Source organism: Ailuropoda melanoleuca, chromosome 11, assembly GCF_002007445.2.
Source record: "Ailuropoda melanoleuca isolate Jingjing chromosome 11, ASM200744v2, whole genome shotgun sequence".
In the NCBI taxonomy this organism is placed as follows: Eukaryota; Metazoa; Chordata; class Mammalia; order Carnivora; family Ursidae; genus Ailuropoda; species Ailuropoda melanoleuca.
In genome coordinates, this window is record NC_048228.1 from 70,691,869 (window position 1) to 70,704,750 (window position 12,882).

Here is a 12,882-nt window from a genome sequence, read left to right on the forward strand (position 1 = left end):
TGACTGTGGCCGTGCAGGCCCGGAGTAACCAGGGCCTCGATCGGCTAGGCTGTGGTGGAAGCACCAAGAAAGAGGCAAGTGAAGGAGCACCTGTGAGACGGCCACGATGACGCACCACAGACGAGGCAAGCCGGGGAGGGGAGTAAAATGGAACCTGGGCCTAAAGCAGCATGTATGTGGTGAACTCTGACCCCCAAACAGAACAGCTAGAAAACAGGGCTTATTTTGGTGAGAAGGTATAACGCTTCTGAACAAACTTCATCCATACAGTAAGAAACAGCTGATTATGGAAGAAAACCAGTCTCATGTAATAAAATATTTAATCCTAGAAACTATGAATCTATTCTAAAAGTACCTGGTAAATAACTTCTATGTACAATTACACAAATGCCATTTAGTAGAACACTGTGTCTGAGTTTCACCGTATCATTTCTAATGTCTATAAACTTTCATGTGTTGTGATTTTATTAGAAGGTTATGAAAATGCAAAAATTCACAAATGAGGACACCACAGAGAACTACTAACGTGTTACCGCAGATGCACTAGGATTCACCATCAAGTAAACCTTTGGTGCTGAACTACCAGGGCCAAAGCACGTAAAAAGTGAAGAAGATCAGCATGGTGGTAAGAAATAAAAGAGTTCTCCATCCCTGAATGCTCTGCTTTAAAACACAAGCAATCAAGAAAGCCTAGTCACCTAACTCCACCAAACACCAAACCTAACAGAAAACACACCACCATTCTTGAACAGCACGGGCTGTGCACCGTGTGTGAATGGATACAATGCCAATTGGAGCCTTGGAATTCACTACGTATGGTGAATAGGCTGAAAAAGTTAAGACTTTATTCACTCCAGTAGAACCACTGTCGCACACTCAGGCCTCACTACGTGACAAGATGCTCACTTTTCAAAACGATGACTAGAAATTATGTTTGAATCATGTTCACTGACATTTGCTTGGGTTTGAAATTCAAACGATTTCCAAATACAACACAGCACCCAAGGTGAAATTGGATTAGATCTGAGTAGTTTACTCCAATAACTCAATGGGTGAAAGTTTGTTGTTTCATGAGAATGAGAAGCTTTTCCAAGCCTATCTAAAAAACATTTAGAAAAGTGTCTATTACATGCCCATCTATAAATGACTTCAAAGCCAATCGCAGGAGTTACTAAAGGTCTGCCACCACAGCTCTTTGCTAACATACTACATTTTTGCCCAGAATCAGTTAGTTTAGAAAGTGTACATGTAGAAAGAAATTCTAACTAGCACCCTGGGAGTAACTTACTCAACTTCTTTGCTTGCAGCATGTAAAAACAAACCTCACAAGGCAATAAAAAAAGGAGGGGGGGAGGAGAGGGAAACATCTGGATAGGCTCCAGAGAACTCACCCGTGCAAAGTCAAACGCATATCTGTAAATAAGTTTAAAGTTTGTAGAATCATTTAATAATGATCTTAAGTAATCCAAAGTATTTCTGAGTTTTTCTGTTGTATCACATCTAGAAAAACAGAATAAAGGCAAATTATAACCTGAGTTTTTTTCTTAATTGAGGCAGTAATATAAACATAATACCAAAAGACAGAATAAAAACCCTGGAGTTGGAACACATTCATGATGATCTATTTTTTCCTACATTTTTGATTTAAAAAAACTTCTAATGTACAGAAAAATGGAAAGAATAGTAAATAAGCACCCACCCACCCATCCCCTGGGTTCATAACAAATACTGTCATATTTGTGCTCTCTCCCATACACACACTTTTTCTCTGTACCATTTGAAAGTAACTTGCCAATGTTACGACACTTCACTCCTAAACATTTAAACACCATCATCGCTCTTAATATTTTACCAATGTAAACTTTCTTAGCTAATACACAACCCATATACAAAGTTCCCAACTGTTCTCCGAATTTCTTTATAGGTGCTTTTTCTTGCTGCAGGATCCAATCAAGGCTCACGTACTGCGTTTGGCTATCTATCTACTTAGTCTCTAGAAGGCTGTCCTGCCTTCTTTCCTGTCTTTCTTGACAATGTCGTTTTTGAAAAAAGTTGTTTTGTAGAATCCCAATTTGTCAGATAATTTCCCTGTGATTATACTTAAGCTAACTCCTTATGGTAAGAGCACTGCTCATGATGTCTTTCTCCCTGCATCCCATGAGGAGGCTCATAATGTCAGTCTGTCCCATTATGAGTGATACTAAATTGATTCATTCAATTAAAGTAACATCCCCCAAATTCTCCACTAACAGGTACTCTCCCTCCTCTGAAATGGTACGTAATTTATGAGATGCCATCTTGGCACTGTGAAGCCTGTTCCACAACCACCTTCCATCTGGTGCTTTCAGCAGCCACTGGTGATGCCTGCCTGCATCGGCTTTACATGTGAAGACGTGGAACGGTGACTTTCCGACTCTCTCATGCTGTGACACTACTGGCTGGAGCTCTTCTACAAAGACAAGTTCTACTCACCACCTTTTTTTCTGGGCTTCAGGATTTTTGCTTTTCATTCAGTGTTATAATCTTTTATTGACTCTATTCTTTGTGATGCACAAATTGTCCTCATTTGGGCAGCAGTCCCTTCAAGCTGGTGCCACTGTCCTTCTGATATGTCCCCGTCAGTCTTTGAGCATGTCCTTGCTTCTGGCACAAGACATCCCAGCTCACTTTGTACTTTCTCTACCCTAGACCTAAAATCAGCTATTTCTCTAGGGAGCTTTGGTGATATAAACCTATTTTTACAGGTAAGTGACACGTTTTATTTTTCCTAAGGAAGTAGACTAATTGGCTATTTTTACAAACTGATTTTCTGTTCCTAATATCTAGCCCTTAAAAATGAGAACCATGAGTCGCCATTTCCACCAGCGATATTAACCTTTTTCAATGCTGGATGTGCTTCCTTGCATTTCTCTGTAGAACTTTTACCTACTACTACTAAGTATAAATAATACATATTGTAAGTATTATCAATGTAAATGTTTTATATACTTTATAAGCTAAAATATGGTTTATACTAGAGTACACTGATCTATTTTTGCAATAAATTTGTGAAGGTTTCTTTTTTGTACCTAACTACAAAACAGTTCCCGTAATCTACTGGGATAATAAAATATCTAAAAGCCAAAAATTAGAGCAAAATGTTTCATTTCTATGAACCTATAATCATTTAGAATGTCCTCTATTTCTTCCTGATGTTTGAAAAGTAAAAAAAGATAACAATTAGACTATTTTAGAAGTCAGAAAAGGCTTCTTTAAGGGACTGAAATGTTTGCTGACAGCTAAAAGCAGACACTAAATATTTTTAGCAGGGAGGGTTTTCCGGATAACAGGAACAGCATGTGCAAAGGCCCAGTGGCAGAAGGGGGCATGCCAAGTTCAAAGATAAAAAGGAAATCATTGTGACTAGACAGGGTAGATGAAGAGGGGAGGTGAAAGGGGGGTGAGGCCATGCCATAAAGGGTTTTGTGGTCCATACTGTTTTGTTTTGTATTTTTAATTGAATCCTAGAAACAACGGAAGCCACCCCCTACCAAGGGAGACCACAGTCATTGGGCTTGCATCTTGAAAAGCTCACTCTGGATCTCTGTGGAGAAGGGCTGCAGAAGAAAAAAAAGATGCTGATAGCCTAGTTAGAGATCTAATGCCAGACCCCAAATGTGGGGTGAATAGAGGCTAAAAGGACATACAAGAAAGCAGTAAGTGGGAGTCTAGGAGGCAGGAGGGGAGCAGGGCTTACTCTCCATTGGGCATGCTACTGTATTATTTTTTATTGTATATATACATGACTAATAATATTTTATTAATAATATGTGGGAGGGTCAAAGAAAAAAAAAACAAGCTAACCCCAAAACACTTAAGGCCGAGGTCTCTGCTCTTCACTGGAAAGGAAGGTTAAGGGCCAAAGCCAAAGGAAATTGGCCAGATATCGGCAGGTGGTTTAGTTGACTCCTGCCCAATGAGAGGAAGAACAACAGATGTTTCAACAGACTCGAGGGCAGGGACCACTCATTTAGACAAGTGCTACTGCTACACAGCTAAAAGAAAAGGAAGAAGCTGGGAGTCTTCGGGGAGAACTGCAAGGCCAAACGTGAATGAAGCTCAGCAGCATGCCTGGGAGTCCAGCTACTACCCTGGCCAAAGATGTCCTGTTTGAAAGACGCTCAGAGTTCCTATCTGGAGTGTAAAGTATAAGATGCCCAAAGTAAAATTTTCACTTCGTGGATGTACTAAAGACAGTGACATAGGTTAGAGCTAATATCATCAATAAAGGGTTTAATCTGTTTTCAAAGTGACCCTGCCCACAGAGCCTCTGGACCGACCCCCATCAGGGAACAGGCCGCTGAGTCACCCTGTCTGAACCACAGATTGCCATCTAGTGGTCACTCCACAAGATCAAGTGCAGAGGGAGTCCCTTCAAACAGGGCCAGTGAAGAAACTGGCTTGGGGAGTTGAAGCAACCAGCCTGAAACTTTCCAGACAGCGGCCACATCTTCAGCCCATCCCCCCTGCTTTTCGGTGTAGCACATGTGAGAAAATTCATACTGGCCTGAGAGCGACAGACCGTGCCACTCCACTCAGGAGCATCATTTCCCAGAACAAAATGTGCACCTATCATGGGATCATTTCTTACGTGAGTTTTGCTCCTGTAACAGATTCAGAAGCACCGGGAATCGGGAAAATAAGCCTCAAAGGTTATAAAACGAAAAGTAGTTCTCCATTACCAAAGGAAAGGCCTTCACCCCTTCACTTAGCCAAAGGTATTTTTCTAGCCCATCATCAGTTCTATGCAAAGTTAGCTCTATCTCTAACACGTTTTTGTTCTGTTTAGCGTAAATATCCCTATAAGCTTCATTCATCAGGAGTAACCTTCAGCCCACGTGTTGCAACAAGGTGATAAATAAAACAAACATTCAACTGAAATGAGCCCTCCCTGACTGAGAATGATCTACAGAGCTTGGATATGAATGCTCCCCACCAGCTGCTGTCACTGCTTCCAGCACTCACAAAACACTGGCCCCGGGCGGGGCTGGGCACGCAACTCCCCTCCCCAGAGTTCTGAGAGCCCAGGTGTGAACCACAGAGCATCACTTCCCCTTCCTGGTTTCAGAGCGCTGCCAGAGACAACCAGGAAGTGGCGGAGCTGATTCAAACCTCTGGTTCCAAAACCCACGGGCTTTCTGTTTCTAGCACACTCCCACTGTACAGTAACCATTTTTTTAAACTTAGCATTTTAATCAGATATAATAATATATTATAAATATAGGTATTGTCACATACACTTTAATTCCAGTGTGAGTTCAAAACATTTCACTGGACAGGTTTAATAAAACCAAAAGGGAGTAAAAAAGAAAAAAAATCCAAAACAGAAGACAAAATAGGTAATTCAGAAGAGGGACTGCTTTCCAACTTTCCAGCATATTAGTGATTAGCTTCTAGGCATTCTTTTTTTTTTTTGTAAAGATTTTATTTATTTATTCGACAGAGATAGAGACAGCCAGGGAGGGAGGGAACACAAGCAGGGGGAGTGGGAGAGGAAGAAGCAGGCTCATAGCGGAGGAGCCTGATGTGGGGCTTGATCCCAGAACGCTGGGATCACGCCCTGAGCCGAAGGCAGACGCTTAACGACTGTGCCACCCAGGCGCCCCAGCTTCTAGGCATTCTTATTCTTATTTACTGGGCATGCATATCTTATAAACACAGTACTTATGTAATCAATTCATGAAGCCTAAAGAGAAGTGGCCTTATTACTTTTGGATCTTTCGCCTGAACGTTGCTTCTAAGCCCCTGCCCTGAATGGACTGTCGGTTCACAGATTTTGTTTCCCCAGGATGTAGAGCACTGTGCTTGGCACGTCACGGCCATTCAAATACCTGCCGAACAAATGATGCATCTACAGAGGCCTGAGGGAAGGGGAGTGGAGATTCTTAAAACTTGACACTGGACATCTGAACTACAAAACAGGAATCTTAAAGATTATTTTGAGTAATTATCTCTTCCTCAGTGACGGGGAAAGCCATCTCAGAGCTTCATACCAAAAAAAGAAAGCAGGCTCCTCAATGTCTTTAGAGTGGATGGGGCTTGTCATTCCACCCTGAATTGCAAGGACCAAGTGGCTGTCTCCTACAGGAACCCACCTGCCTCCAAGTGTGTCACACCAAGTATTAAGCAGGGTTCCCACAAAGAACTGGCAGGATCCCTACAATCCCCCTCTGCACCCCCTGAACCCCCAGGCAAGCGTGGTCCTCACAGGAGAAAGGACTGGCATTGTGTAACATTCTTCTGTAAAGGCAAATGTAAAAAAGAATCTAGAATGACATAAAAATGGATATTATACCCTCCCTCGTAAGACAAATGAAAATGTGCCTGAAAAATATTAATGGTGCCTCTGAAGCCCTGAAATAAAATCTTGATATGGCCACGCATTCATCAGGACAAGGACCCTTAAAAAAAGAACAGCCATCCTGTGCTGTGTTCACAAGGCAGCCAAGAAAGGCAGCGAGGAAAACAATGAAAGTTAGTAGACTTAAAATTGTCAAGGAGATGTGCCCAACACCAAAACCACAATTTTTAAAGACATTACAGAGGACTTAACCCTACAATTCTAGAGCATGCTGTCAGGAAAGTGTATCTGTAAAAGGGTGACTTGACTTTTACCTAAAACTCCTTTGCCATCAGACAATAGTTGTTAGAGGAAGAACGTGGCTTAAGAATCAGAAGTCTGGGGTTTTCTTCCCATTTCTGCCACTTACTTTAACACATCATGTATCCCTGCTAAGCCTCAGTTTCCTCATTTGTAAAATGTGCAGGATAAAGCCTAATCTGTCATCCTCACCAGGAAGCCATGAGGCTCAAATGGAAGAGCAGTGAAAAGCGTAATCAACTACAACAGCCAAGTACAAAGAGAGCATTTTTATCAATAACAAATGGACAATGCCAGTAAGTTGGCAAATTCCAAATTGTTTAACTAAAACCATAAAACCATTTCCACTCCAATTTCAATCCAGTAAATATCAAAGTCTATGATTCCAAGTTAAAGTGAAAAAAGAGTCATTCCGAGTACTTTAGATCAAGGTTACCATGTTAAGAATTAAGAATCAGCACTTCATCTTCCAGTACCACTGAAATATTTACTCACCCGTCCCAACTGTACCTTTCAATGCCAAATACAGAGTAACAATTCTGTCCTTGAATGAAAATCTTAGTGTGTGCACCACCCCCCCTACACACACACGCTTGCATGTGCGCACACACACGTGCAAACTGAACTCATAAAACCATTGAGGTTTTTTTTTTCTTATTGTCTCAGGTAACACAAACAGAATCGCTATTATTACTTCTTAATCACTAGTGTAATGAAGTTCCAATTTTGCCCAAAGCTAAAATCAGAATATATAAAATAGAAGATATCAAATATTTTCATTTCTAAGTTAAACTTTAGTCAACTTCTTCTCCCCACCTGTAAACCAAATGCTATTACGCCTTTGCTTTTTAAGCTCTAAGCCTGTGCTAATATGGTAGCCACTAGACACACGTGGCGACCCAAGCGCTTCAGTTGCCCTTAGTACAAACTGAGGGCTCAGAAATGTAAAACATACACCAGAGTTTGAAGACTTAATATGAAGAAAAGAACAACTCATTAATTTTTAAAATATTGATTATATGTTGGAATAATAGCATTTTGGATATTTGGAGTTAAATAAAATTTTTAAAATTAATTTTACCTGTTTCTTTAACTTTTTTTTCATAGGACTATTAGAAAGTTTTAAATTACATATGTGGCTCACATCTTTGAGAAGAGGCTGGTCTATTTCTGTTGGGCAGATCTACTCTAGAAGAATACTAAAATAATATATATTATATAAAAGTTTTAATTGCTAAAATTCATGCATAATGTCCTCTCTTCACCATATAAAAATGGGATTTGGTCTTTACACCTATGGCCACAGGTGAAGTCTACCAGGTCACTTGGCTTCCTCCAGTCACCCAGTCCAGGCTCCCTGACATCTCAGAGAGGAAGCAGCCAGCTGGGGAGTGCCTCCCCCTACCCCACGCCCCTACCTCCCAACCCCGGCCCAGGACAGCCTCAGGACTTACTGTAGAGAAGTCATTCCTTTTAACCATTCCTGTAGAGTAAAATAACCCATGTTTTGTGCATCCAATTTCCAAGCTAGGACAAGCATAACTACCTGTATAAAAACAAGCAAAAAAATGAAAAAGACCAATCAAATCAGAATGACAGACCTCAGTAATTAAAACATATCAACAACTTCCCACATGCTTCTGTTCACGGTAGTTTGGTCACTGAAATATGAACAGGGTAACTTCAAAAATGAGTTCTAGTTTGGAAAACATCTAAAAAAAGTTTGATAATTAGTCTGTTGACAAAGGCTTGGAGGAACATGAACTCTTATGATGCATGACAGTGGAAGTGTAAAGCCATTAACCTGCCCAGAGGGCAATTCTGCAATATTTACAAAAATTAAAACCAGTTATTGACTCAACAATTCCAGTTACGGAAAGTTATAGATATACCTGCACATGTACACAAAAATGTTATTATTCAATAATATTTTCTGCAGTATTATTTATAGCAGCAAAAGGCTGAGAACAACCAAACATCTATTAATAAGGGCCTAATTAAATACTTCCTTGCTGAATGCTTGCCACGTGGAGAAATACTATGCCACCATTAAGACAAATGAAGTGGAGCCATCAGCAGAATGGGGAACAATCTCCAAGGTTTATTAAGTGAAAAGAGCAGGTGCAGAGCAGAGGGTTAAAAAAATAAAAGGTGGGTGGTAGGTCATATATAATAATGGAGTTGATCATAAACACATTAACGTTTGTGAATTTAACTGTATACACTGGAGGAAAATTATTTGAAAGTAGCCCAACATTCCACTTAAAAAGCGCTGTGCCTGGACAGCACAGGCTGAGTGGCCCAGCCCAATCACTTCTCGGTGGGGCACCACTCTGGCTTCTAGTGAATCTTCCCAAACTCTCGAAGTATCAGGAACTGTGACAACTCTAGTTTATGGCACTGCTTATCACTTAGCTGCTTTAAAGAAAAGATGGCCCAGAGATCCTGATGGTGAGTTTAATAAAGGCCTGAAGGTGTAAAGACAAAATTACATTTCAAAGGTACATCCAGCTTCAAACCGTCCAGGGCTCCACACAGGGACAGAGCTGAGTCCACCCATCCACGATTGGGGAAGAGGCGGAAGCCTTCCCATTTCATCTCCCTCAAAGACCCAAGAAAAGATGAGGAGTAACTAAAAAAGAAAGTAGGTCAGCCCTAGACACGTAAAGAAGAGCAACGTGGATTTGCTAGGACCAACCCACCACTCTGTGGTGCTGGTTATCTCTGGACAGTTGTCCGTACCTAAGAGACATGCAGTCCTGAACTGGGGATCACATACACGCTGCTGAATGGCTACATCTCCATTTGTGGCAACAACAACTACAACAACAACAACAACAACAACAACAACAAAACAATGGGAAGCAAATAGATGTTTCCGCAAAAGTTGGCCAGGGACTAGCATATTCCACATTTGGCAGTTAATTTGATTTCTTTACACAGAACATGAAGGCTTCATTTCAACTACTAGAAAAACTTCCCCAAACACTAATTCACCATCCAGGTGGCCCCACTGGGTCAGATAGTGATGGCGGTTAAGAGGATGATACAGGGGCGCCTGGGTGGCACAGCAGTTAAGCGTCTGCCTTCGGCTCAGGGCGTGATCCCGGCGTTCTGGGATCGAGCCCCATGTCAGGCTCCTCCGCTACGGGCCTGCTTCTTCCTCTCCCACTCCCCCCTTGTGTTCCCTCTCTCGCTGGCTGTCTCTCTCTGTCAAATAAATAAATAAAATCTTAAAAAAAAAAAAAAAGAGGATGATATAACATGAAAAAGGAAGGCGAGCAGTCAATTAGAAATCACTTGAGATGATTTAATTCGCCTCTGAGAGCTAACACACACACGAAGTACTCCAGAACAACAGTATTGAGGAGATTCAGAAAGTCTGTCCTTTTGTTTGCCAACAAGCTAGTTTACAGACTAAAAATGTCCAGCTTTGTCTAACTTACAACTGCAAGATTAACAAAAATCTTTCTCTTGATGCTGATTTTATGGTTTTCCACCTTGGAAATTATTATCAGTGAGAACCCACTGAATCTCTAAGCCCTTTCATCAAATATCAATTAAATCAGTACAGATCAATTTTTAAAGTCACTAGTTTTTTTTAGATTAAAAAATCTAGATTACTAGGTAGATTACTAGCACTGATTAGTAGTAAACCAATGTTTCTACATATGATGTGCATCATCACAAAATACCATCATTTAAGAGGTTCAAAAATTTTAATTTAAGAGACCAGGGGGCTACTCAGAAGAACTTCCCAAAAAGAGCTTACATTTTCTTCCAAATATTTACACGTTAGTGGATTTCTCCTCACCCCTCAGCTTTTCTTGGAATTCAGACTCTGGCATATCAATCTACCTAGGTGAAATAATCCACATTTTTCAATTCAAACTTGGTATGTTCTCAAACAATATCTATACTCAATCCTCTATCAGAAAGATTAAAAGCTCCACATAAACACTCGTTAAGCTAAAACAATGGTTAGGGCACAGAAACACAGACACACAAGTATGCAAGAAATGTGGCTAAAAAGCCAAGTCGATATGTGCAATCAGTATTTCTTTACACAAAATGGACTTTTTCTTACAGGAGCTAATCAGGATGCTAATTGCTTAAAGGATTTTGCTGTTGCCTTAATAAATGACAGTAGATTTGAATTTTACAAGCCTGCTTAAATTTTATAAGCTATAAGTCTCAGGTAAGGTGAGGGCTTTAAAACCTACCTTTAAAGCGTTCTAAAATCCTGAGTGAACACTGCAGACAAGCCTTTAAAAAACTATTTTACTGCTTATTTTTCAAATGTTAACATTTCTGAAATTGGGATGCATTCACAATTGATGCATATCAGGGTTTACTTAGCAACATTTTTTCTTTCTTAGTTATGATATAAAATACAACTTCTATTTGTGGTGTCTTAGAATGGAAGCACAGTAATAAATACTTTAGAATAATATTCTGAATTTGGTCTCCTGGTCTTCAGTGTGATTCGACGATTCTTTTCCTATAGAAATCGAGAACTAAAGCCCTCATCACTGCTCCCCAAAAGGCTAACAGCAGCTCTCCCATTACTGAGTACTGGTATTTGAAGAACCAGAATCAACATCAGCACTCCCTCCCGTCGCAACAGGCCCTTCCCCGCCGAAAGTAAATGCTCCCGCAAGGCCTCTCACACTGGTGGCCTGACCCTGGCCTCCTGGGCTCCTCCCCTCCGATCTATGCTGACAACTGTGCTCCGGGTAGAACCTTTAGGTCCGCTCTCAGGCCCAACTCACCCTCACCCTTCTTACCATTCAGTCCAGAAAACACTCTGCCAACCTTGGCCCAGCTGCCACTTTCTTCATAAAGCCAATGAAATGTTCTTTTCTGTGTCTATGACTAGTCTATGGACCACATCAGGCAAACACTATTGGGCCCAGTTGTCCCTAAACCTTTAGAGCAAGCTGAATAATTTATTAAGATACCTGAACTAGATCACATTAAGATAAAAAATAAAAGGCAGAAATCCATGTAATGAGCTAAAGGCTCTTTAGAAAATGTAAAGTGTTGGGGGGAGATGGGGGAGGACAGAGGCATAGAAATGTTAAGGGTAAAGAAAAGTTTTTAAGAAAAAAGTGTAATTTCTAGTTGTTTTTAAAAGCATGATATATACATGGGCATCAGCTTTCTTGCCAAGGAGAATCTGAATGAAGGAGATAATCTCTTGAGATCTCTTCTAGATCATAAATTCATTTAGGATCGAAGACATATTTGTTAAATTGGAGGCTAATGCAATATTAAACCGCATAGTTAATGAGCTGGGGCACTTGTATGTATGAGCATCATTTTTCATTTTAGTGTAAGAGAGAAACAGGAAAAAACATTCAACAATGACATGATAAGAATTAGGAAAAAATAATTAAGCATAGAAAATAACTTCTAATTAAAGTTTTTTTAAGGAAATACTTAAGACTAAAAAGCAATCCCTGTGTTAAATTCAATCAGAAGTGAAAGAGCTATGAAAAATTCTTGATAATTACGACCTACTCAAAACCCTCATGAATAATTAATTATTCAAAGATCTGTACAAACTCTACAATAGGCTGGAACAACTATAGAGGGGACAAATGGAGAAGAGGCTGCGACTCAGTCCCCCCGCCTGATCTCTCACTGCAGGTACACATGACCACACCACTTTTTAAACATCTAGTTTAATCACTTTATTACCGTACCTTTTAGATACAAGAACATAAACAAGAGAAAAAAATGACCAATTACAACACAAAATTTTCTTTAGAAATCAAATTAGAATTGGAACTTGTTACACAAAACTAACACACCATTACTTCTTTACTGTTGCTTTATTTTTCAATGGACAAAGAGTTAAGAAAAATAATCCCCTGGTTTGCCCAACTTAACAGGTGAGACTTACATTTTCTGGTTCCACACCAATGTCTTCACAGAATTTCTCCATGCCTTCAGGACCTACGACATCATCAGCGCCTGCAATGGAATGCAACCTTACATAAATGACATCTGACCATGTGCGCTGTTACCCCTACACTAGCATTACACTGTTAAAATAGTATTAAAGTAAACTAAAATCAAATTAACACTTACAGGCCATAATCCTTTCTGAAAAAAGAAATCACCAAGTATAAATTGGAAAATATTCTGGAATGTCTGTTACTTTTTAAGGGATTCAGCTCTGCACAATCATTTAAGTCAATTTACTGTCATATCTTTCAACCTATGGACACAGGCTA

At 40.1% G+C, this 12,882-nt stretch overlaps 1 protein-coding gene across 4 annotated transcripts in view; it reads right to left on the minus strand.

Moving 5' to 3' along the window:
• DCUN1D4 (defective in cullin neddylation 1 domain containing 4) overlaps positions 1-12,882 on the minus strand; it is a 79,150-nt gene that overhangs the window by 15,545 nt on the left and 50,723 nt on the right. For all 4 annotated transcript variants that reach the window (XM_019799841.2, XM_034671831.1, XM_011225244.3 and 1 more), the window contains 3 exons: positions 12,549-12,619; positions 8,095-8,186; positions 1,392-1,500 (listed from right to left, as the gene is read on the minus strand). In XM_019799841.2, coding sequence (XP_019655400.1) covers positions 1,392-1,500; positions 8,095-8,186; positions 12,549-12,619 — 272 coding nt within the window. The remainder of the gene's footprint in view (positions 1-1,391; positions 1,501-8,094; positions 8,187-12,548; positions 12,620-12,882) is intronic.